The 24,511-nt window shown below is 40.8% G+C and overlaps 1 protein-coding gene across 3 annotated transcripts in view; it reads left to right on the forward strand.

Moving 5' to 3' along the window:
• The window catches only part of rnf32 (ring finger protein 32), an 87,420-nt gene that overhangs the window by 28,865 nt on the left and 34,044 nt on the right, over nucleotides 1-24,511 (forward strand). Inside the window, exons 1-5 of one of the 3 annotated variants that reach the window (XM_052054127.1) lie at nucleotides 18,338-18,503; nucleotides 19,682-19,901; nucleotides 20,149-20,291; nucleotides 22,357-22,514; nucleotides 23,475-23,583. In XM_052054127.1, coding sequence (XP_051910087.1) covers nucleotides 18,489-18,503; nucleotides 19,682-19,901; nucleotides 20,149-20,291; nucleotides 22,357-22,514; nucleotides 23,475-23,583 — 645 coding nt within the window. In that variant the 5' untranslated portion in view covers nucleotides 18,338-18,488. Of the gene's footprint in view, nucleotides 1-18,337; nucleotides 18,504-19,681; nucleotides 19,902-20,148; nucleotides 20,292-22,356; nucleotides 22,515-23,474; nucleotides 23,584-24,511 lie in introns of those variants that run through there. The other 2 variants (XM_052054126.1, XR_007960274.1) reach the window with 2 other exon arrangements.

A 24,511-nucleotide genomic window follows, 5' to 3' on the forward strand; every position in this document is an offset into this window, starting at 1 on the left:
CATCCGAAATGCGATCAACAGTTTAGCGAAAGGGGACACTCAATTGCCACATAATGATCTTCAGTCTTTTGTGAAAAGGAATCATGGCATAAAAATTGTAACAGTCAACTTATTCGCAATTTACGAGGCCCTTCTATCACTCTTTGCAGTTCTTCTGTTGGCGGTGGTGAAATAGTGCAGGTGTGCCTGATGAAAAGGCAGTGAAGTACAGATCTTCCTTTTGGTTTTCTATTGAATGCATCTTTTCCCTTTTATTGCACTTGAAGGCAGGGGGGCATGTTTCAACATTTCAACAAGGGGCGCCGCTATTTAGTCCCCTGTCCGATTACTTTTTAAGGAATTCTTTTCCCAGCCACTCTGAATGAAGGCGCTGTGTACAAATAAGGCACTTTTTTGTAGGGGGACACGGACAAACCCTGCGCTGTCTGTAGAGCGAGGAGGCCTGACACCTGGGCAAACACGCGTCTGTCATCAGCCGCGGAAGCCGCCGAGCAACCTGCTTGTTTCTCTCTCTCTCTCTCTTTTTTTTTTTTTTTTGTCAGCGCACAAAAGAAAATGCCTGAAATTAATTTAGCACTCAGCATTCATCTTGCGGCGGAGGGCTTAAGGCCTCATTGGGAGCTTGCGAAACGAGCAGAAAAGGGGCCTTCACGGAAGAATTTGCAGCCAAGCGCGGCTAAGACGTGACATGTCGGGCGAAGCATGCGCATCCTGTTAATTCAGACACGGCGCTAATACCTGGGATCTTGGGCGAGGAGCCTCCCTCCTCTGATCTCTCGCGGACTCAATGCCAGGCCTCACCAGCCAGGTAGATAATTGTCGCTGAGTCAGGTCACCGATCCCACACGCATGGCTTCAGATGCTTCATGATGATGCTTATACAAAGTACAACAGAGGTTTGACGCCATACTGGCCATGTCACTTAAAAAACGTGTGTGTGTGTGTGTGTGTGTGTGTGTGTGTGTGTGTGTGTGTGTGTGTGTGTGTGTGTGTGTATGTATATGTATATATATATATATATATATATATATATATATATATATATATATAGAATGGGCGGCCCGGTAGTCCAGTGGTTAGCACGTCGGCTTCACAGTGCAGAGGTACTGGGTTCGATTCCAGCTCCGGCCTCCCTGTGTGGAGTTTGCATGTTCTCCCAGGGTTTTCTCCGGGTGCTCCGGTTTCCTCCCACATTCCAAAAACATGCGTGGCAGGCTGATTGAACACTCTAAATTGTCCCTAGGTGTGAGTGTGAGCGTGGATGGTTGTTCGTCTCTGTGTGCCCTGTGATTGGCTGGCAACCGATCCAGGGTGTCCCCCGCCTACTGCCCAGAGACAGCTGGGATAGGCTCCAGCACCCACCGCGAACCTAGTGAGGATCAAGCAGTTCGGAAGATGAATGAATGAATGAATATATGTATATATAGAGTACTTGTATGTCTGTATAGTGCCACTCTTTCAAAAGGTCATTTTGGTTTCATGCGATCCGGAGAAGTTGAAGTAGCTAGCATAAAAAGGATAAAGGGACTTTATGTGGCCATCTGCATAGTCAACTGCATCCATCCTAAAAAAAAATAAAAACAAATTTTAGACGAAATTCACGTAATTCGTTGAAGCTGTCAAAAACCACCCGAAATGTTAATGTTATGCCTGAACTTATAGTGATACCACATTTTAGGATGTGAAAGTGTCTAAAGAAACTGAAAACTCTCAAGGATGACCTTTTATTTGTTCTAAGGTAAAAAAAAATCCTTTTATTAGCTGTAAAATAACAGCATTTTATCATGACACAAAATACAAACGTTATGTTACTAATGCAAGACCCGTTCACTCTGCTTGGCGTTAGCTGATAAAAACCCCAAACTAAAGGCTAAGTTTAAAAAAAATTGAGATGTCAAAGACGATCTAAGAGTTTTAGAGCCCATCCCAGTTAAATACAGGTGATGGATAAAGATATACTTCTATCCTCATAGTTATGTGAATCCATCTGAATAAATAACCGAAATGCAAACGTTATGCTAACGTGCGATCTACTGATGATTTTTTTTTTGCTAGCTATTTGGGAAAAAAATAAGCAACATTTAGGAAGTTAGAGGCGTTCAAAACTATCCCCAATGAGTGCTCGCTTTGGATAAAACTACGCTTCATCCTTATGAAGTCATCAAAAGAAAAAAAAAAAACGAAATGCTAATATTATGTTACTAACGTGAGGCAAAGTTGCCCTTCACCGTGCTAGCTTAAAAAAGGTGTCATGGATGAACAACACCAACCATAATGTTAATGTTGATGAAAATCATCAGATGTATGGCAGCCATTCAATCAAGACATTAGCATCATCATATGAAAGTACCATAAGTGACGTATTGACTAATTTATTTTGTAACAATATCTTTTTACAGGCAGACTTTGGATCGCTTCTCATACCTCTCGTATTAGAAGCTGAGGATGCAAACAATATTAGTGTCTTTTATATAGAGCAATGAAAAGCACATCAATCAATCAAATGTTCCCAAAAAAATAAATAGAAAGAAAAAAACCACCAGACAGAAAAACATAAGGCAGCGCCTGCTAGCCACTCTATGACAACATTAGCATTATTAGCATAAGAAAATAGCAGCATGAGAAACCGTTGCCATTTCTTGGCTCCGAAAAATGGCGAAAGGAAGCTTAGCGAGGATTCACGTCATTGTCCAAGAGGTAATTGACTAATTAAGAATTCTGTCCTTCAGTGCGCCCCAAGGACGGGACAATGCGCCACGTCCGGGACCCCCTTTAGCCACCGGGGCAGATTAAGCCCGGCTCCCCCTCGGCCGATCATCGGCTAATACCGTCCACTTGTATGGAGCCCATGTCGGGTCGGGCCTGTTGAATGGTGGCTTATGGCGGCTAAAGACCATGGAGAGGAGGGAATCCTCGGGGGATTACTCTTCACCTTCTCCCTCAAGTGGGAAATCAAAACAGTCTAGAGCGTCTAGGGATCATCCCCAAACACATTCCACAACATCTCAACTTTTGGGCAATATTTGACGCTCCCACTGACACTCGGGCTTTTTTTTTTTTTTGTGGACGCTTCCAACAAGCGCCACTCGGAGAGGATTAGTGTAAGTAAGTCGCAGCGATAATGAAATCATGGGCTGAGGAGCTCTTTGGAGGATTTTGATACAAAAGAGATCCCAATTACTTTTGCTTTATGTCTTTTTTTTTTTTTTTTTTTTTGTGCAAGGCCATTGCACTCAATTGGTGAGAACAGTATGAAAATAAAACTACAATGCTCATTGCTTTTTCATTAAAAGGTCAGATTTTCACTTGTCGTTTCTGATTGATGAATCTTTTATTTATTAAATTTATTTATTAAATCTATTATTTTTTTAAAACCCTTTCATGCACCTATAATGATAATGTGTATCCTCACAACATGATAAGGTGTCCACTGAAGTAACCGCTATCCCTCAAAGGGTTAAAACAAGTCTTTGGCAATTTTTGGGAGAGTTGTTTTAGGAAGGTAAAGGCATAAATCTCAAGGAGGATTTTTTTGTATGCAAAAAAGGTGTTAATTTTATATCGCATGTGTTTTGTGTGGTTTTGTGTGTATTTGGTAAATTTTATTTTTCTTCCATTTATTTATTTTCAAGCACATTCTTGGGAAAATTGCAGTTGAGTTAGTTTTTTTCCCCCAGATAAAATGTGGATGTTGAGTAAAAGGTTTTCCACAAAAAGTTATTTTTTTTGTTTTTTTTAGAGAAAAAAATCTTAGAAGAATATTCTATCGATAGAGTAACATTATATTTTCTGAGACTAAAGTAAAAATACTGTTTTATTTTTTTCATGTTTAATTTTTTTTTAATCTGGCAAATTTCTTTTTTCTAATTATTTTGACACTTCTTATTCAACACTTAATCCTCAAATAATGTGAACATTAAGAAGAGTATGAAAATCCCGCCTCTTTCCTACTTGGGGCCTGGGGGAGGGGAGGGGGGGGAGTCAGACTTCCTCCCTCCTCCCTCCCTCCTGTTTTGCTCCTCAGCAGCGGAACACATCATCGTGGCATTAATCTGCATCCTCACTTTCGGATTACACACACACATTGAGTGTCACATCACGTCTTAATTACAACACCCCAGCCTTGCTCTCTTGTGTTTATATTGACTGCTTTTATCTTCGTTTCAGATACCGCGGCATATCATGTTTCGCATATCGAGCGGTATTTGTGCTAAACATGGTAGCACTCATTTAGCCAGGGTGTCTCAAAGGGATTTTCCAGAATGCCTCTCTGTCAGGAAAGTAGAGTTTCAGAAAGTTGGCGTGACATTCTGCAGGTCGGCTGGAGCGGCAGCTACGAGGAATGTTTTCAGCCCGGGAGTTTAATATTTAACACGGAGTCGGTCGGTGCTCTTATCAGCGCCATAACAAAGTTTTTATGATGGTCCCGTGATTGATGCATGTTGTTGCGATCACGCTCACTGCAAAAATTGAATGTGTGTCAATGGCCAAAGGCACCGCTCACCCGCTGCCGTTTTCAGCAACGACAACCCCAAAAAAACCCCTCTTTCTTTTTAATTAATAATCTGAACCAGAAATTATTTTAAATTTTTTGAGAAAAAAAACTGAAGGAAAAACATTCTAATTGTTACTACTTTTAAAAAATCCCACATTTTTCCAAAACAAAGAAATCCCAACTTTAATTTTTTTTATTTTATTCAATTTTTTTTTTTAAGATTTCTCACTTGAATAGGAATGAAGACAATTATTTGGATTTTTGGTACCAACAAAAAGTTAATTTTAATAATGTAGTCATTTCCCAGAGATAAAAATGTTGTTTTTTAATTTTAAGATGAAAAAAACATGTTATTTTAACTCCTTAATTTTTTTTGAAAATATATTTATTTTGGAAATAAAAATCAGACAGCAAACCTCGAATTTACATCTTTATGAGATATCTTCATTATTTTGAATAAATAAAAATCTAATCGGTTCCCCAGAAAACCTTTGAAAAAAGGTTGAAAGTTTTCTTTTGAAAAAAGGAATTTTCATTATGAAAAACAATCACAATATTCTGAGAAGTTCTAATCTATTTTTAGAATTTTTCTGTTTTGATGGCGAAAAACAATAAATAATTACAAAAATTGTGAAAAAAAGTTTTTTTTCTTTTTTCTTGAAAAAAGGCATTCGTCCTCTCAAAAATATTTCATGAAAAAAGTTGGATCTGTTTTCTAGAATATACTTTTTCCCTAGTAACTTGGGTTTTATCTTGGTTCTTTTTATTTATGCATTTATTTTCTAATAATTTATTTAGTTTATTTTAATGGGAAAAGTCATGGTCTTCAAAAAACGATAAAAATCCTATGTTAATTAAAATAATAATCTTTTGAGGGAGGAAATAAAGGATATGTCAGAATTTATTTTCACTTTTATTAATTACTCGAAAATGAGAACGTGATACTGCATGTTATCTGATACGATGACACCCGGGATCTCTTCTTTCCCTTTGAATTGAAGATGATTTGACGAAAAAAAGAAAATCATCAGCAAAGCAACCAAAGCGGATGCTCTAAGTCAGAATAAATGAGGCGAGCGCTTGCAAACATAAGACAGCATGGTCACCGATTGGGCGACAAAGATGAAAAAGGGGCCTTTTCAAGACTCTCCCCCACCCCCGGGCCCCCAAATCCTAATGTTTGCGCTCCGTGTTGCCCCGGGTGCGTGTGAAATGCTTGGCGCGGACAAAGTAGAGCGCGGCCGGTGCCCATGCACCATTGTCCCGCCGGGCCGCTAAAGGGCTCTCTTCATGGGTTCGGCAAACACGCTCTCCAGACTCTTGGCATATCTCTGAAGATCCTCCTTTTGTGCACCAAAACACATGAGTCTCTCAAGGAGAAACAAGGCAGGGCTGGTGAAAAGCCTTAAATATCTCATGGCCCCCCCTCCCCACGACACACACCTCGCCACCTCCTTGCCACATGATAATTGGGCCCCGAGACACTTTTCTCGGCCGCCGGCCTAATTCAGTGAGTAAATTGCAACATGGGAAAACCATGAATGGGCGCCGATTCGGCCGCAGGGGAGCCGAGGGTCGCTCTTTGTGCGATTTCCACAAAAGGGAAATGTTCTGTTAATCAGCATTGTGAGGCGCGAGTAAGTGTGTGCACCTTCAAAAACGATGACCCCCGGGCCATCTGTCTGCGTGAAAAATATGGATTCGATGAGCAAATTAAAAACTAGTCGTTTTCATTGCATGTTTTCAAGAGAAAAAAATAACTGATCTTTGGAGTAAACGTATATTGAAGCGCAACGAAATAAATTAAAAAGAAAATGCTTTTGGAAAAACAAAAAATACTAATGCCAAATCTTGCGTATTGAAAAAGTAACTACAATTAGAATGAAAATGTTCTTTATTTTCATGTCTGTCAGTACCATACATGAGCTTGCAGTGTTCATTAGAATTTTTTTTGTGTGTGTCCATATCGAAGAAGGAAGGTCAAACAGTTTGTGAATTGTAGTTTCATTTTCTTGAAATAATTTAATTACAGAATATTTACTTACCTTTTTTTAATTTTCACTCAACAAATAATCAACATTAAAAAAACTAAAACTCACACAAACTAATATCTAAACTAAAATGAAGCATTTTTGAAAAAAATACATTGCTCTAAAAAAATTAAAACTAACTCAATTAAAAAAAAACTCAAGACAAAACGAAGATAAAAAACTATCACAACCTGGTCATCAGTAGCGAGGCAGAATCTCTTCCAAAACACACCAAGGCTATTAAAAAACGAAAACTAATACTAATAAAAATGAAAGAAAAAAAGTATTTTTGAAAAAACCAACTGTTAAAAATATAAACCTCAGTAAAATAAGAAAACTCTAGAAAGTAATAACATACTGACTTAAAAAAAGAAGTCAAAACTCACTAAAAACTATCACGACAAATCCAAAACTATCATACCCTGGAACTTTGTGGCGATTAAAAAAAAAAAAGAGCCCTCACCCCCACCCAAAGAAAAACATTCATAATCTTCACCAAAGGACCATCAAACATCAGGTCTGATATGATTCGTCCAAAATGAAAATTGTCATACAGGAAGCAGTCGACTTGCCGACAGGAACTCGCAAACACTGTGCAGGGGGCGGGGCTCTGCCTGTGCCTGTGCCTGTACCTGAAAATATGTTTGAGTATGAAAAAAGAAAAGTATAGCTGTGGGCTATCACAAGTGATCATTTTCCAAATTACTGCTCTCCTCTTATTCTGCCACAAGTTGCAGTCCCACGTGCAGACAGACAACTCTGTCATTACATGCATAATTCATGAAAAACATTAAACATTTTTGTTATAAAATTTAACACTTCAATCAAAAAGCAGGCGCAGCAACATATGCCCACAGAATCAGCTCTCAGATTCTCTTTTCACCTTTTTACGCGACTACCTGTTAACTAGGTAGAGTACATTAGCTCCTCTCCATTGGCCATTAAAATAATGACATAACGACTAGACTGCTGGAATGATAAAGCGAACAAGACCATGAAAACTGGTCATGTCACATATTTTCCCAGTCATATTCTGTCATTATTAAAAAAGAAACAAAAATACAGAAATGACTTCAATTGAAAGTTGAAGATATTTCGTTAACGAAATAAAATAAAAAATAAAAATACATTTAAAAAGAAAGCAACAGCAAACAAAATACATTTATGTTCACTAATATTGATAAAACAAATGTAACAAATAATATATTAAATTGTTTTCGTGTATTGTACAAGACCTTTCCGGGTTCTTTAAAAGTATCAATTTCGTCATTGGTGTACATCTGAACAGAAGGAAGGAAGGTAAAACGGGTGTTACATCATACTTTGGGCCTTTTTTATTTAAGATTTTTTATTTTGCACTTGACAAATACTCCACAAATAAACAGTTGCTGATCATCTACAAAAACGATACAAATTAACACACTTCCTCTAAAAATGAATAAAAATTATCTGCATTTTAAAAAGTTATATAAAAATGAACTATTAAGAAAAATCCAAAACTATTATTGGTCATCTGTAGCTAGGCTGAATACTCTTCAAAATCGCACACAAAGTTCGTACTTGGTGTGGAAAAAGTAAAAAAAAAAAAAATCTCCATTTGGATTCACACCGTTTACAGCAATTACTTAAACTTTCCTTTCATATCTCAAAAGTAATTTACATAATTGAGTGTTACAAAGATCCTTGCTGTGCGAACAAGATAGCTTGCCATCTCGTATCTCTTTCCCAGTTGAAACTCGGCTGTAATATTACAAAAGTGACATGTCTTGTGGGCGTTAGCAAAGCAAGGTTCGAAAGCGAGCTAACTGGCTAGTTAGCCACGTAGCATTGCTTTCCCATCGCTTATAATGACAAAAGTGACACAACTTTTAAAGAACAAATGCTCACAAAACAAGGTTCTAAAGGATGTTAGTTAGCCACCTAGCGTTTCTTTCCTGCGTTGTCCCAATGGCCGCCATAATCTCCTTGGAATTTGCTTGGCATGTTTGCCTTATAGAGAGGACCGGGAAAGCCTGACAGTGGAGTTGAAAGGTCAACGGGTCCAGTTTGCCCAGGCCCATCTGTCGCGCAGACCCCCCCTTGTTTCCACAGCAACCTATCCCCCCTACTCCCCCAACTACTTTCGTCTTCAACTTTCTGACAAGCAGACTTCATAGAAACTTTGAAGATATAATTTTATTGAATGAAAGACTTTTTTTTCCTGCTATTTTCATTCAAAATCAAAGCATCACACAAATAGATGTGCCAGAAGGTCATCTATCGCACTAAAAATAGAGAATACACGCACACATGCCCATACTTAAACTAAACCATTTCAAAGTGCGTCGACGACAGACAGACTCATTCACACCGTCTTTGATTATGCCATTTAATAACACCGTGAGAGACAAGATGGCTGCCGCCCCAGCTTCCATTGATCGGCCATTTGATATCATGATACTGTATTTAGGGGGGTGGGGGGGTTCCTTTTCTGTCTTTTTATTTGTTTTGAAAATAAATAAATAATAAATAAATGAAAATTACAGTCCTGGCTGTGTTTAAGGAAAGACCTCAGCACAACTTGATTGACCGCTGACGGCTTGATGGCAAAATGACTATTATTGCATCTGTGTATTCGCTCATCATTAGCTAAGTGACGAAGACACGCTCATTTAAAGCCGCATCGGCAGCTCTCACGATGACGACGGCCACTTGGGGATGTTGTCACGTTTCGATAATACATTCGGAGAAAAAGAAGCACAAATCACAATTGAGCAGTTAAGAAATATTGTCGGCTAACTCTATTTTGTTGTTTTGTATGACAATGAGTTTCTCCGACTGCCATGGCGGCCACCAAACGTTTAATGCTTTTGTGGTCCAAGTCCAAACAGCCATTATACTGTATTTATTATTTTTTTCGTGTGATGGGGGTGGGGGGTGGGGGGGGGGGGGGTCCTATGCGACTTTATTTCCTTGTAATATTGTAATATTGTCACTTTTTTTTCTATAAAATAAACCACCCAATCTATAATTGTACTTCCCCCAGAATCTTCTTTCTGTTCAGCATTTTTCAGTCCTGTTCCATAATTTTTTCTCATATTTCACCATACGTCTCGTAAAAGGAAAACTTCACCCCAGTTATTTTAATGACATTTTTTCTCAAAATAGCACATTTATTTATTTATTTCAACTGTTTCACCAAATATTTTTTAAAAAAATACAAATAAAAAATGTGTACCCTGATTTTCCAAAGCATTTAACTCATTCAGTACCAGCCAATTCTGGACCAAGTCTGAAAAGACGTTTAATAACGTATTTGGGAGTGAATTAGTTAAGTACAATATAATCCGAGACAATCTTTATTTATATCGTGCTGTCACAACAATGCCAAAAATTGCCTGCAGAAGTTGTTTTTGTTTTTTTAACCCTTTCATCCACGCTGTAACCTGAAAACATGATAAGCTATCCACTGTAGTAACCGCCATCCCTGAAAGGGTTCATTTCTGACACAATAAATTGTGCTCCACAATCTGTCATCTGTTTAATGTCGGCGCCGCTGCGGTTTATTCTGGACTCTGCCATGCTAGCGGTGGCACCTTTTTTTGGGGGGGGGGAACCGATCTTTCTGGAGCTCATGCGAGCGGCGCGAGAGCACAAGTGGGAAGAACCCGGCAAACAATAGCAACTTGTTTGAGTGGAAGGATTTAAAGCTCAAGCACATTTGTTTGGCCAAAGCGGCTTAAAAGTGAGGAGCGGGTTTAAGAATTACCAAAAGTATGACTGAACAAACATCATCATGTGTTCCGAGGTGGATGTCGAAAATTTTTTAAATGAATACAGAGCATTGAGCCATGAATTTGGCGCTGTGATGTGCAACTGGATCATTCGGGATTCCCACTATATGGCTCTATGCGATGACCTGCATCCGACCAATCAGAAGTGCTGTTATAATGATTGGCATGTGTTCCCATCCAATCAGGCTCAGCGTTGACTAAAAAATGCCCCATGTGCCTCTAATATTTGTTCCCCCCCCCCCCCCCCCCCCCCGCAGAATGATATCACTTCTTTTTGGTGCCATGTCAACATTACTCTTAAAAATGTGCATTGTCTTTTTATAATTGTATTTTTATTATATGTTGATATTTCCTCAAAGAAATAGAACCCCCCCCCCCCAAAAAAATCCTGGTTGTATTAAAATATTCTTGTCATTACAATATTAATATTATCACCGTCATTTCATATTTTTATATTATTTGCAAAGCATAAAGAGTCTCGCTCCCATAATTTGGACTTTGGCCATAAAAAAGAATCATACTTTGTCACGTCAAAGGAAAGCAGACAAAATTGAACATAAATTCTTCACCGCCTTATGTTGCTTAGCAAGGAGAAACAATTGCTCCAGCATTAAGTGACTCTACAATATGCAGATAGCTAACAACATGCGCTTATGTGCGCATAATAAGTGCCGCGAACGGTCTGTGCCAATGCTAGCATGCTAATGTGGCTGATCCACGACCATACGACCAACGTGCTGCCTTTTATTAGCACCTTTGTTCCTTAATTAAATTAAGGGATTTCCTATTCGTATCAAATTCAGATTTTTTTTTCCCGCTATAATAAAAAAAATCTTCATTTTAATTTTTTATTACCCTTAACGCTTGCATAATAATAATAATTCATAATTATAATAATAATTACCATATTTTCCGCAATATAAGGCGCACCTAAAAGCATTGTTTTATCATCTGATGTGGTTTATACATGGATCAATATTCTGATATTATGGCCGTAGTATTTTAAATAAAAATTAAATATATTAAAAATAAAAATAAAATTGTAAAGCGCTTTGTTACAGCTGCAGCGGTTGTGAAACCGCTACATAAATAAAGCATTTATTGTATTGTGTTGTTTTCCCTTTAGCGTAGCACCATCTAGTGGATCCATGATGCAACAACAGCCACTATTGTAGCTTCTATTCTATGTGCCTTATATGCGGTGCGCCCTGCATATGAAAAATGTTTTAAATAGACCATTGAAGGTGCGCCTTATATTCCTTAAAGTGCGGAAAATACGGTATTTTTATTTTTCTTTAATAATATCATTAGTTTTTATTGGTGTTGCTGTCCCCTATCTAACCAGCTTCTTCTAAGTGTTGTCTTACGTTCTGTCTGGCCGGAGGGGAGCGGGGGGCGTAGGGGATGTTGTTATCTAATATGTCCCTTCATTCATCAACCGCGCTGCAGTAGTAAGTAACTTCATCTCAAAGGTGTGCCTGTTTACTAAACGGCGGCGAGGACGACGCTGCCGAGTGATCTCGGGCCTGCCCACTAGAAGATGAAAGCTCGGCGAGATGCTCTCATCCAACCCGGACAGCTGGAGCTCGTCCAGTGCAGGACAAGTGCGGTGCGAGGGGGCTTTGCAACTTGATTTTGTATTTGATACACTTTGATTCACCCAACTGTGGAGTGGTGGGCGATGAGCAGTGACTTGTCGGGGGGCCTTTATGGGACGTGGCGTTTGTTTATTAATCACTAGGTTGTGTGATGTGTCTCTCAGCGCGCCAACAGCTATAATTAAGCTTTAAAGCCCATGCCGAGGCTTGATGTGTCTGTATTTTGCTTTTTTTTTTTTAATCTCCTTTTGAAGACATGCGTGTGCTTGCGTGTACAGTACGGTACAGTACAGCCAGGGCGCCAATAATTGTGTGTGCGTGGTCAGGGCGAGCTTCCTTGAAAATGTTCCCACCTTGTATGACCTTCGAGGTGTCTGCTAACACGCCATCTTGTTTGCCTTTTTTTTTGGGGGGGGGGGGGGGGAGGTGGTGGTAGGGGGACAAGTGACAGTTCAAAGGCGGGCAAATAGTTTGCTGCTTGTGTGATATGTTGGCTTCCACAGCTGAGGCAGCCTGTGTTTCACCGTGAGACTTTTTGGGGGGTTTCGTTCTAGTGTCAAAATACACACACACACACACACGCACAAAATGCCATGTTTTTATGAGAATAGTCATAATGTTATGAAAATAATATCGGCAAATTCCACGATGCATTCGACATTGGGTCAAGATTTAGATCGGGCAAGTGATGAGAGCTACAGTGGAAAAAAAAATTCAAGGCAACAAATAACTTTTTAGATTGGGCAATTCCACAAAATATTGAAAGTTTTGCTCCTGTGATAAATAGTTTAATGTTCATGATCGTCATTACATAGATGTGCTTTATAGTGACCCCAAAGGGTCAAAAGAAAAAAAAAAATCAACATGGTCAGTCGCAAGTGACAACGTGTCATTTCGGCTACGTCTTCCATCTTGCGTGTTGATTTCAACCTTGTCGTGTAAAAGTCAACTTTTCCCATACTCGTCTGTCGTCGCCTTGATGTGTGGCGATGTAATTAAGCGGTTGACAATTAAACATCAGTAAGCTCAAGCTTACAGTTAACAAAATGATGATGCGCCGCGGGACATAAAAAAAAAGCCACGTTTGCAGCAACTTCTCATTACAGGGGGGACCATTTTGACATAAATAAATGGTAGGGGGTTTGATGTATGTCTGATTTATATGTTCTGTAATTATTATGGTTATCTGATATGTTCTTGAGCGGCGCTGGTTCGCACGTCGGCCTCACGTTGCAGAGGTGCAGGGTTCAATTTCGCCTCCGGCCTTCCTGTGTGGAGTTTGCATGTTCTCCCCGTGCCCGCGTGGGTTTTCTCCGGGTACTCTGGTTTCCTCCCGCATTCCAAAAACATGCATGGTAGGTAAACGAATCATTCTAAATTGTTCCTAGGTGTGATTGTGAGTGCGAATGATTGTTTGACGAAGCGTGCCCTGTGATTGGCAGGCAACCGGGTCAGGGTGTACCCCGCCTATGTGATATAGGCATCAGCACGCACTGCGACCCATTGTGAAAAGTGAATTTTACTGACTATAGGTCACATTAACCCATTCATGCACCCTGTAACCTGATAACATAAGATGTCCACTGTAGTTGCCGCTGTCCCTGAAAGGGTTAATGGTTGAAAAGGTTTTGCCATGATTTCTCTTGGTCGTCGTTTTATATCACAAGAAAGGTGGCATTTGAGCAGGGGTGTGTACACTTTTTATATCCATTGTCGATGTACAATGAGATAAGTTTGTCATTTCATTCAGAACATATGTGCTTGTGTAACTAAATCTTTTTTTTTTCTTTTTTCCGTGCTGCCAGTAGGAGCTTAAAAGGTATGATTGGATTCATGTTCGGCGCATTGTTGCGGAAGCAACATGAAGTCGGAATTGCGAGGGATTAAAAGGAAGTTGCACTGCGGGTGGGTGGCCTACAATTTACGGCCATTATGTCGGGCCTATTTCGAGCAATGCTGATGGATTCGGCTCAATTATTGTCCATTACGGAGAAAGAAAGATGGTCGCCATCAAGGGCGCCCCGGCAAAGTAGTGCGTCCATCGCAGACCGCAATGCGCTCATGTCAGAAGTGTCTCGCTGCTAAAATGAAATACATCGCTTCCCAACATTTTTGCCTCGTGACCCCTTGATCCAAATCCGCGGTCACTTTTGACCCATAGGGGACATTCCGGATGCGTAGGCTCTTTGAGCTGCTCACAATCTTAATCGGAAAGGGCTTTTTACCATTTGTTCAAATTAACAACCATAAATGATATAATGAATGTATGGGTGCTATTGTTGTTCTATGTGAAGTCATCACAGAGGATGCCACTGCCTTTGTATGCAGCTTTTGTTTTATATTCACATCTACACAAAGTATCGTATTTTCTTTTAATTCGCAACTGCCTACAGTGTTGGTGTCAAACCTAAGGCCCTGGGGGCTAGATATGGCCCGACACATCATTTTATGTGGCCCGCGAAACCAAATCAAACGTGTCAATTTACATGATGCTTGCTAAAATCTGGAGCAAAATTCAAATTCTTATATGTAATAAATAAGAGAGACAATGTAAGCATTTTCTTGTTGCCAAACCCGTCATTACAGCAACTGATACAAGAGTCGAATAAATTGTTACTTTTGACCTCTTTATATGGTTTCCATCATAACAGCCCTCCAAGGGAAACTAAAACGTGGCCTGTGACAGAAATGAGTTTGACACCCCTGGCCTACAGTTTAAAGAGGCTTTGAAAAAAATTAATACAAGTATATTTTGTGACATACAATGCCACTGACTATTCTCGCTGCTGTTCATGTTCACTTATGTATAGGGCAAAAACTGCGAAATGCGTGTTAAATGTTATAATATGTTAACATTACTTTTAGATGAGATATTGCAATATTTCATTTATATTTTAATTATCCAATGAAATAAATCAAATTTTCTATGCGGCAACAGAAGGTGGCGCAATGTTTTTGTATCCAATTGCGTAACCCTTTCATGGACAGCGGTTACTACAGTGGACACCTTATCCCCTCGAGACTGTTCTTCTCTTGACAGGTTTTAATTTATCGCATGTCCTTACGATATGCATATTGCATGGGCCATTATCGCAATGACTATTTTTTTTAAATATATTGTGCAGCTGCGCATCTGTCTATAGCAATTAGTGCATGTACAGTTTGCCGCTGATATACATGTTATTATGTCAGTAATTATTTTTCGTGCATTGCCACGTAGACTGGTGGCCGAGTAGTTAGCGCATCGACCTCACAGTGCAGAGGTACCGGATTATGGCTCCGGCCTTCTAGTGTGGAGTTTGCATGTTCTCGCCGTACCTGCGTGGGTTTTCTCCTGGTATTCCGGTTTCCTCCCACATTCCCAAAAGATGCATGGCTGGCTAATTGAACACTCTAAATTGTCCCTCGGTGTGAGTGTGAGCGTGGATGGTTGTTCGTCTCTGTGTGCCCTGCGATTGACTGGCAACCGGTTCAGGGTGTCTCCCACCTACTGCCCGAAGATAGCTGGGGGATAGGCTCCTGCGAACCTTTTGGAGGATAAAGCGGTTCAGAAAAGGGATAGATGGATGGATGCATTGCCACATCAAATCCTGTCCATCAAATCCAGGTTTCGAAGTCAGCTGTTTGACCTGGGAATGGACTATTACAGTAGAGTACCTACAGTTGGGACTAGTGACGGACAATTTGAGTTTGTACTATTTCTCCTGCCGAAAACTTGTTTGCTAATCAATCCAACCAAGTGCAATGTGGAGCGTGTGTCAAATTGGGGTGGGTGAGGTGATTTTGAGCTTTTTGCCGACAGTGTGGTGCTGATGCACTGCTCTGGACGGTGGGGGTGGGGTGGGGGAGCAGATTGAGTCACTCCTGGCATAGGGGACACTCACGCAGCGTCGGGTCTGGCAGCAGTCAGCACAAACCAGACCTAATTAAGTCACCCCCCCTTCCATCCCCTGCATCGCCACCGTCCCCCCCCCCCCCCCCCCATCCCCGACTTATCTTAATCACGACGACGGATCAATAAGTTCTCAAGTGCTAATAAGCGCTGGCACATTTTGTGATATGTGAGCCGCTCCATCATTTCAACCGGCCGCAGATTTATGGGAAATCCATTGTTAGGTCCAAAAGTATGAGGTAATGTAGCACTTAGTAAATGAAGTCAAAGCCAAAAGGATGCAGGGTGATTTGTATTTCATTTACAAAAGGACACGTCTAATCATTTGGAGCTCCATCTCCCTGAAAAGCAGCCGACGTGCTCTAATGACGACGCGCTTCTTTTATAGACGCAGGCCGGAGTCATCCCACGAGGACCACAGGGGACTTCACGTGAGCGATTAAAGTCATGTTAGGGGAGGCATTATCGGTCAAGTCATAAAATAATTGAATTTACCGATTGCTCGCCTGGTCATCTCTCTGGCTGACATAATTGTTCATGAGCCATTACGGGCTGCCGTCTCTCATCTATATCTCGGTACGAGGACTCGCCTGACAACGGTGCACTACATCAGAGTGGATGATAATGAGGATTCTCTACGTGTGTGTACAAGTTGCGACCGAAAGGTTCACAAAAAATACATTCCGATGAATTCAAACTCTTCTAAAAAGCCAGCCACGGGTAGCTTAGTTATAAACTTGATTTCAAGCATTCACACAGGGGATGGACTTCACTCCTGTTGGCAGCTCATTGCTTTCGTGTGCAGCATAACGGCTAAATGCTGCTTCACCGTGTTTGCTTTGACATCTGGGCTTTGAGCTGATTCTGCAGACTACTTTGTTTGACCTAAACCATTCTGCTATTTAGAGACTAGTAGCCGAACTTAAAGTTATATTGTAAAGCTAATACATTAGTAAATATCATTATGTTTTTTTATGCAATTAAAAAATAGATCATTCTGCTTACATCACACTCATGTTGAGTGACACACTGTCAGAGATGAGTGAGAGACCCAACTGGTGTGCCGAATGTTTTGCCCCGTTCATACACAGTATACAACATTCACACTCATTCAGACACCATTCATTCTTAGAAGTGATATGAGGAGATCCAATCAGATTATAGGGTCTGCCGTCATAAATTATTTCATTCAACTCAAGTATTGAGGCATTTGTAGAAGCATCATTTTCCATTCCAACCTACTCTTCCTTTTTTTGGGGGGGGGTGACTTAAGTCATCAGCTCTCTACACGTCAAGGTGAGTTGTCTTTTGAGAAATACCACAGATCACGTTAAGAGAGCCACGGGGCGAAGAAAGTTAAATAAAAAGTCCTTTAAAAAAACGGTAAAAACAAACACGCTCCGCTGTTGAAAATAAAAGCACACACTGAAATCCATTCTGATGACAGTTGGAAGAATGCGGGAGGGTACTTGAGCCCCATGTTTGCCATATCTTTTAAGCGTGATTATTTACTTATAACAACAAACGAAAGCCCCAAGTCTGGCAGGGTTGAACGTCGAGGCCTTTGATTGAGCCCTGGACTTGAATTCTTCGCTAATAAATTGTTCCACGCCTTTGTCTGCGGCATTAGCGCCAGTGGTCTCCGTTTTTCTTGCCCTAATCTCAAGAATGCGGCAGCCTCTTGAGAAGCTTGCGGGTTTCCTTCACTCCGGTGCGTCGCGTCTCGGCTTTTGTTTTCTTAGGACGGCTGCACAGATTGACAGGCCTCACCGTTAGCCGTCTTGCTTTTCACCGATTGCGGCTGAGCACATCAGTGTCAGTCAAGGCTGCAAAGCATTAAAAAAAAAAGGCAAAGGCGACGCAAAACCCCCCGCATCACAAAATATTGAGCAAACTTTTCATCGAGACCTTTTTGGTAGGGGTGGGGCTACTGCTGCTGGGGATGTTTGTGTGTATGATTTTTTTTTCCAATGTGAAGGTGACCTGGGAGGGATCCCTGAGCTCACAGCACAGGTATGAGCAGCTTAGCTTTGTTCTGACGACAGCTGGCTGGGTGAGTCATATTGACTAGCCTCCTTTGGTCAGGTTCCAACTATGCACTGACAACTGCCTGACAATAAAATAATCATTAGTAGGGATCGAGACACGGCACGGAGGTTTTCAAAGTACTGTATTTAGTTTTACAAAAACCCCAAAAACCCATGCAATGGAGGAAATAGCTGCTTGATGTTCCGCTAAATTTGTAAGTTTGCTCACTTAGAAATTGTCGCCGATATAGAGCCTATGGTTGTTTATTAATTTTTATGACAATATGGTGAACCATCGTACCGTGAGACAGACGTTCGGTCAGACGTTCCACAATGCAACCGCGAAAGTTATGACGGACATATTTATGCTATAAGTGAACAAATGTAGTGTAAGAGTGACAAATGATTTCCCCACTGTACAGTTGGGGATGCTTTATTCTGATGTTTGAGCATACTATTTGATTTTCTAACAATTTAGCTATAATATTCATGACAAAACAATGAATTAATAGTGGTTGCTCAGGCAGTGTCACAGTTTCATCGTCGTAAACGTGACATATTTCTGTTTTATTTTGAAAGCGCTCTGAAGTCTCTTTCGGCTCAGCAAATCAGGAGCGGTGAAGGGGACAATTTGTAGTTACCTAGCAACTGCTCCAAACTCTCCGCTGATAGGATGGCAACGCGGAAGGTTTGGCATTCACTTGGTCCTAACTTTTGTGTAAAATAAACGAAAGCGTGTCCCCGTTTTAAAAAGTGGTTGAAACAGCGGGTCGTTTATGTGCTTGGGTACACACACATATTTACTCATAAGTAGCGAGACACTTGTTGCTTTTCTCGTTTGATTAGAAAATAGTGACACTGTCTTGAGTGCTAAAAATACGAGCCCTTAACCGTAGAATGCAAATATATATAGTTATTCATCTATGAAATGTTCCTCATTAAAACCACGTTTGCTTTTCTGAAGCTAAAACATTTTCCGTGCACCCCAATGCGTTACTGTCACTTCATGAATACATTGCTAATATGTGTCGGTATGAGACAACAGACTCGTTGCCGCCTTTTTCGTGATCACGTCGCGCAGGTCTGTTTTGTCCTCTCAGGGTAAAAAATAGGTCTAAAAAACAGGTTTTCCGTCTTTACTTTTATACACACTGTACAGTGGAATCTCATCCGTCGCCTCGTTTTCCATTCGACTTTGACCGCCCAAAGTGTTGACAACAAGGCGGCTCATTTTATATCGACCTCGCACGCAGGAGAACCGTCCTCCGGGATAAGCTTGCCGTCCATTGCCGGTGATGGTGTGGCAATTTCCGGTGGGCAAAAAAAAGCAGATGGGCCGCGTTTCAGAAATGGCATTTACGGCACACTAGTCGTTCTCAATGATTATATCGACTCAAAATGCTTCTCTGTGTTCTTGAGGAATTTTGCCTGCTTTTTGAAACTTTAAAATTGAGTAACTTCCATCATTCTTTAATTATTCATAACATTTAAACCACTTTCTCCATTCCGGCTCTTTTTCCAGAGACATTGGTCCTGCTGGGATTTTTTGTTTTGTTTTTTGTGGCCGCTTGTTAAGTATTTAAACTGGACCAGCATTGTCAGACAGACTTCTTACAGGCCATGCCAATGAAATAACACATGAAAATTTGTATTATTTATAACATGAACATGCACCAATTTCTGAATGAGAATTGTAGTTCGCATGCCTGCCTCACAATTCTGAGCGTCAAGGGTTAAGACACTAAATTGTCCATGGGTGTGATATGATATGAGAATGGTTAGTTTAATAAACCAATAAATAATGGTAAGCAGTGTTGAAACTGATGTCTAAATGTCAGGTTGAAATAATATTTCCCTACTTGACAGAATTCCAAAGCAAGCAGTAGGATGGTGATCAACTCAGTGGCCCTTCAGGATCACATCACCAGGAATTTTCTTGAACCTGATTTGTTGCTTTCGGACCCGCTGCTGACATTCAAAAGCAAAGGCCACGCAAAGGAGAGAGCGATTCGAAGCGATGTTCCTCCGAGCCTCGGAGAAGAGCGAGAATATGTGCTTGATCCCGTGCCGCTGCCTCCGACGTTAGGTGGGTTGATAGCTAGCGCTACGGTGTTCATCTTGTCTTTAAATATTATTATTACTTTTTAATGTGCTTCTTTTGTTCATACACATGCTTTTTCCCCTGTAAAAACAAGAAATGAAACTATCAGCAGTGTATAGATTTCTCTTAAAAATATTCTGAACATAATAGACCTTTCCTATAGCTAGCTAGCTTGGAGACAATTGTAGGTGTCTGGTAATTTCTGTTGTGTTTTCATTTTATTTTTCGCCAGCTCAGAGGATGGGCTTGGTGGCGTTGCCCCCAGAGAGGCTGAGCGAAGATGAGTGGACTCTAGTGAAAGCCAGATCGGTCCAGCAACGGGAATCCGAGCAGCCTTGCGCAATATGCAGGGAGGCATTCTGCCTTAAACCTCAGGTATTAACTGCATTGCCTGTCTGAATGCTTTGCAGAAGCATTTTTTTCTCTTTTTTTTTTTTATAACTGGGGTCTTCCCCAGGTCTTCCCTTGTGTCCAACTGTAGTATCTGTGAATGCTTATGTATGGCTTTCAATGGTAAGGCCTGGCCCGGTGGGAGACGTAACTAATAAGCCAATTAGATGAGCTTCTGTAGGTTTTTTTGGGGGGGGGAATTTATAAAAATTATCTTTTGAAACAACTGCTGTCAAAAACATTCATTTCACGGCCATTATGATTTGCTTCTAAAAAAAATCTTACTTTCTAAAAGAAAAAAAAATGTACAAGATCAATGTTGAATGTGTCTTGTATGTGTCAAACTGTCGCTTGCATTCTCCGCTCTAATGGCTTGTGGAGCTGCTGGAAATTGTACACAGCAGGGGGACCCTCTCTCCGGTGACGGAGTGTGCTGTGACTCGCCCCAAAACAATAGGAAATCAATCATCCTGTGTGCCAATTCGCATTGCCTAAAAGAGTACAAAAGAGCCTCTTGCAGGTAGTCCAGGTTCCAGCCGGTACATGGAGGCTCCTACTGATCCCTCTGTCCCCTTGGCAAATAACACTTTCACATATGCGCCTGAATACACATGCCTTTAAGATGGAAACACATACACACAAACACCGGGCATGTATATTGCATATCAAAGGTCGACAGACCCCTTTTCAAATTCCAGGTTTTCTTGGGTAAACAGCAGTTAGTCACAAATGGTCTCACGGTGAGACCGTTGTCAACAGAAATGTAATTTAAAACTAGCTTCCTTGACAAGATAAACCCCAAAAAGTCAGATAACTAAGGAACAAAGCAGCAGGCAATGAAATCATAACTTTCTTGGCTCATGTAAAAATCTGGAGTCTGAGAATGATCATGCTAACAAATGAACAACAAGCAATCAAGACATAACTGATCCTAATAAAAACAGAAAGTTAACTGGCTAACCAGGGGTAAAAAAAAAATATGTTAAAATTAAGTTTTACTTGATCCGGCTAGCTAACAAACAAATCACCAACAGATGAAGCAGAACTTCCATGACCTAGGTAACGCTCTGGAGTTTTAGCATGATCTTGCTAAGTAATGAACAAACACCAAATGATTACTTTCTTAGCTGAGGTAAAAATCTGGAATCTTCCTGCGATGCTGCAAAGTAATCAACAAACAACGAATGATAATTTCTTTGGTTGTTGTAAGACTTGGACATTTTTAGAATTTCCTTGAGCAAGGTCAAAATTAGGGATACGCTGATCGGTCTGTGGCTGATTATTAGTTAATATTTGTGAATAAGTGCATGATCGATTCATCGATCACCTTATGTAGATAGTTGTTCTGGTAAGGGAGGGACATATTAGTTATGTCTATTTTAAGAAAATATGAACAGACATGCTCGCGTCTCTTCATTCCATAATTCTTTTTTTTACCAGCAATGCACGATGCATCACCATGGCAATAAATTCATTCATTCATTCATCTTCCAAGCCGCTTGATCCTCACTAGGGTCGCGGGGGGTGCTGGAGCCTATCCCAGCTGTCTTCGGGCAGTAGGCGGGGGACACCCTGAATCGGTTGCCAGCCAATCACAGGGCTCACAGAGACGAACAACCATCCACGCTCACAGTCACACCGAGGGACAATTTAGAGTGTTCAATCAGCCTGCCACGCATGTTTTTGGAATGTGGGAGGAAACCGGAGCACCCGGAGAAAACCCACGCAGGCCCGGGGAGAACATGCAAACTCCACAGAGGGAGGCCGGAGCTGGAATTGAACCCGGTACCTCTGCACTGTGAAGCCGACGTGCTAACCACTGGACTACCGGGCCGCCCACCATGGCAATAAGTAATAATTGAAAAAAAATTCTTCACAATTGGGCGTTTTTTCCAGTAACGCACAAGGTTTTGAAATTATTTCCTTGGGTCTCATTTTTAAAATCACAAAATCTGGCATTGGAATAGGGTTGAGTTGTTTTAAAATCACTGTATCGTACGTATGTGTGCTGTTAGTATGACCACTTTGTGTTTTTTTTCCCCTCATTTAGGTGTTACTGTCGTGCTCACACGTCTTCCACAAAGCATGTCTGCAGGCCTTTGAGAGGTTCTCCGGCCGCAAGTGCTGCCCCATGTGCCGCCGGGAGCCGTACGAAACACGAATCATCCACGACGCCGCGCGCCTATTCCGAAACCACTGTGCTGTCAGGTGAATAATTTGGCCTAGCCCAGGGGTGTCAAACTTATTTTATTATCGCGGGCCACTTCGGAGTTACGGCTTCCCTCGGAGGGCCTGTGCAAAATCTCAACGTTATTTATTACCCATGCCAATTTGACATTTCGGTCCCGATTTCAGCAAGAATTATGATAGTTGAGACACATGATTTGTTCCTGCGGGCCACATAAAATGACGTGGGGGGCCGGATTTGGCCCCCGAGCCCTGACTTAGGCACCTGTGACCTAGCCTAACGTATAGGTTTTTTTCATAAACATTTGATTTTATTTACAGTACTTCCTTGTTTTGTACACATTTTGTCTTTGAATATAATTGCAGTATTTTAAATGTATTTTCTCTTTAAAAATATATTTTTACTTTTTTTTAAGTGCATAGCTTGCTGAATGTTTATTTTCTCCTGAATTCTTTTCCCCCCACATTTTTAAATGTATTATGCTTTCTGTACATGCATCAGCAGACTGAAACCAAATCGTACGAAAACCAAAGCATCATCTCCCATCAGAATTAATATAAATCCAATTAATCCATTCCAACCAACAATGTTAAAAAATACAGGGTTTTTTATGGAGAGTAACTCTTGTTTGACATCCAGAAAGCAAATACATATACATCATGAATACAATTGCGAAACAAACATGAATCCTTTACCGAAGCCTCATGTTGGCATATAGATTGATAGTGCAAAATTGTTAGTTCCAAAGGGTAATGCGCCTTTTTATTTATTTATTTATTGTAACGAGAGTGCAACAAGTTCTTTCTTGAATTCTGTGGTGTTAATCTTCTTCTTTTTCAAAGAAAACCTTCATTTGGAACTTTTCTTTGGTGGCTTATTGAACTTCGACACTCAATAAATACTCACAAAAATACTTTAAAATACATCATTTGGGAAGTCGACACGTCCTAATTATTGGTGATGTCACTTTATACATTTAGAATTCAAGCATTCTGGCGAGGTTACGTGGCCCGGAAGTGGTACGGGAGTATTCGGAGGACCGTCTGCCCGAAAGACAAGCGGCTCCGGCGCAAATTCCTGGAAGCCAAGGTGAGTTTGGCTTCGATCGGGGCATGACATCATTGCAATCAGCCTTCTTAAGGGTCACAGCCATTAGTCTGAACTAAGTCTCCTCACGGAATTTTATTTCACCTGAATTGGTCAAATAAAGACAAATGTATGTTATACTTTGTGTTGAAGGCAGCCTCTGACCCAAAGTCTACATACACGCACGCGCACCAACGTTCACCTGCGTTCACCCTCTCGAGCCCCTTTGATGCTTTGTGAGCGCCTCCGTGTTTGTTCGCTAATACGGAGAGAGTTTTTGTATTATCGTCAAACAGTCTGAACATTCCAGACTCCACACAAAGGCACAATGCCTCTTGCACTTGCTTGGGTCTGCTACTCCTTCATCGATTAAGGTGTGTGTCGTGTGTGTTGTGCGGCTCAAGAGGTGACTGTTGTGTTTGGATACCTGGACCAGGGAGCCGCGTGTCACATTCTGACCCGTGTTTGTTTGCGTGTTGAATGATGGCGTCGCTTTCAAGGTGCCTCGTAGCAACAAGGGAACATTGCCACCTAGTGAACTCGACCCTGGCCATGGAGAAGCGTAATTCTATCCATGTTTAGCTTTCCAAATAAATCTGAAACGAGCAAAATACAAAAAAAAAGTGAACTGCTTACGTATGTTTTTTTTTTTCATAGAACGCGAAAAGTTGAAGTGATAAAGCCCCAGATTTGTTTGCGTTATTGTTGTCGTCTGAGTTAGGATTGATGTTTACGCCACACTAATTTGACCGAATTTTTGAGAAGTTGCAAGTCAAAGTGTTGAACAAGATAACAACTCCAATTGAAGTCGATAAACTCTTTACCATTAATTCACGATTGTTTGAAAAACATATATGGGAAGAGGACCTGGATAAATCAAATCAAGCGTTGGGTTCAGCAACAGGTGGAATTCTTTTCTGCAACGTTATTG

This window comes from Hippocampus zosterae, chromosome 20 (assembly GCF_025434085.1).
Source record: "Hippocampus zosterae strain Florida chromosome 20, ASM2543408v3, whole genome shotgun sequence".
Taxonomy (NCBI): Eukaryota; Metazoa; Chordata; class Actinopteri; order Syngnathiformes; family Syngnathidae; genus Hippocampus; species Hippocampus zosterae.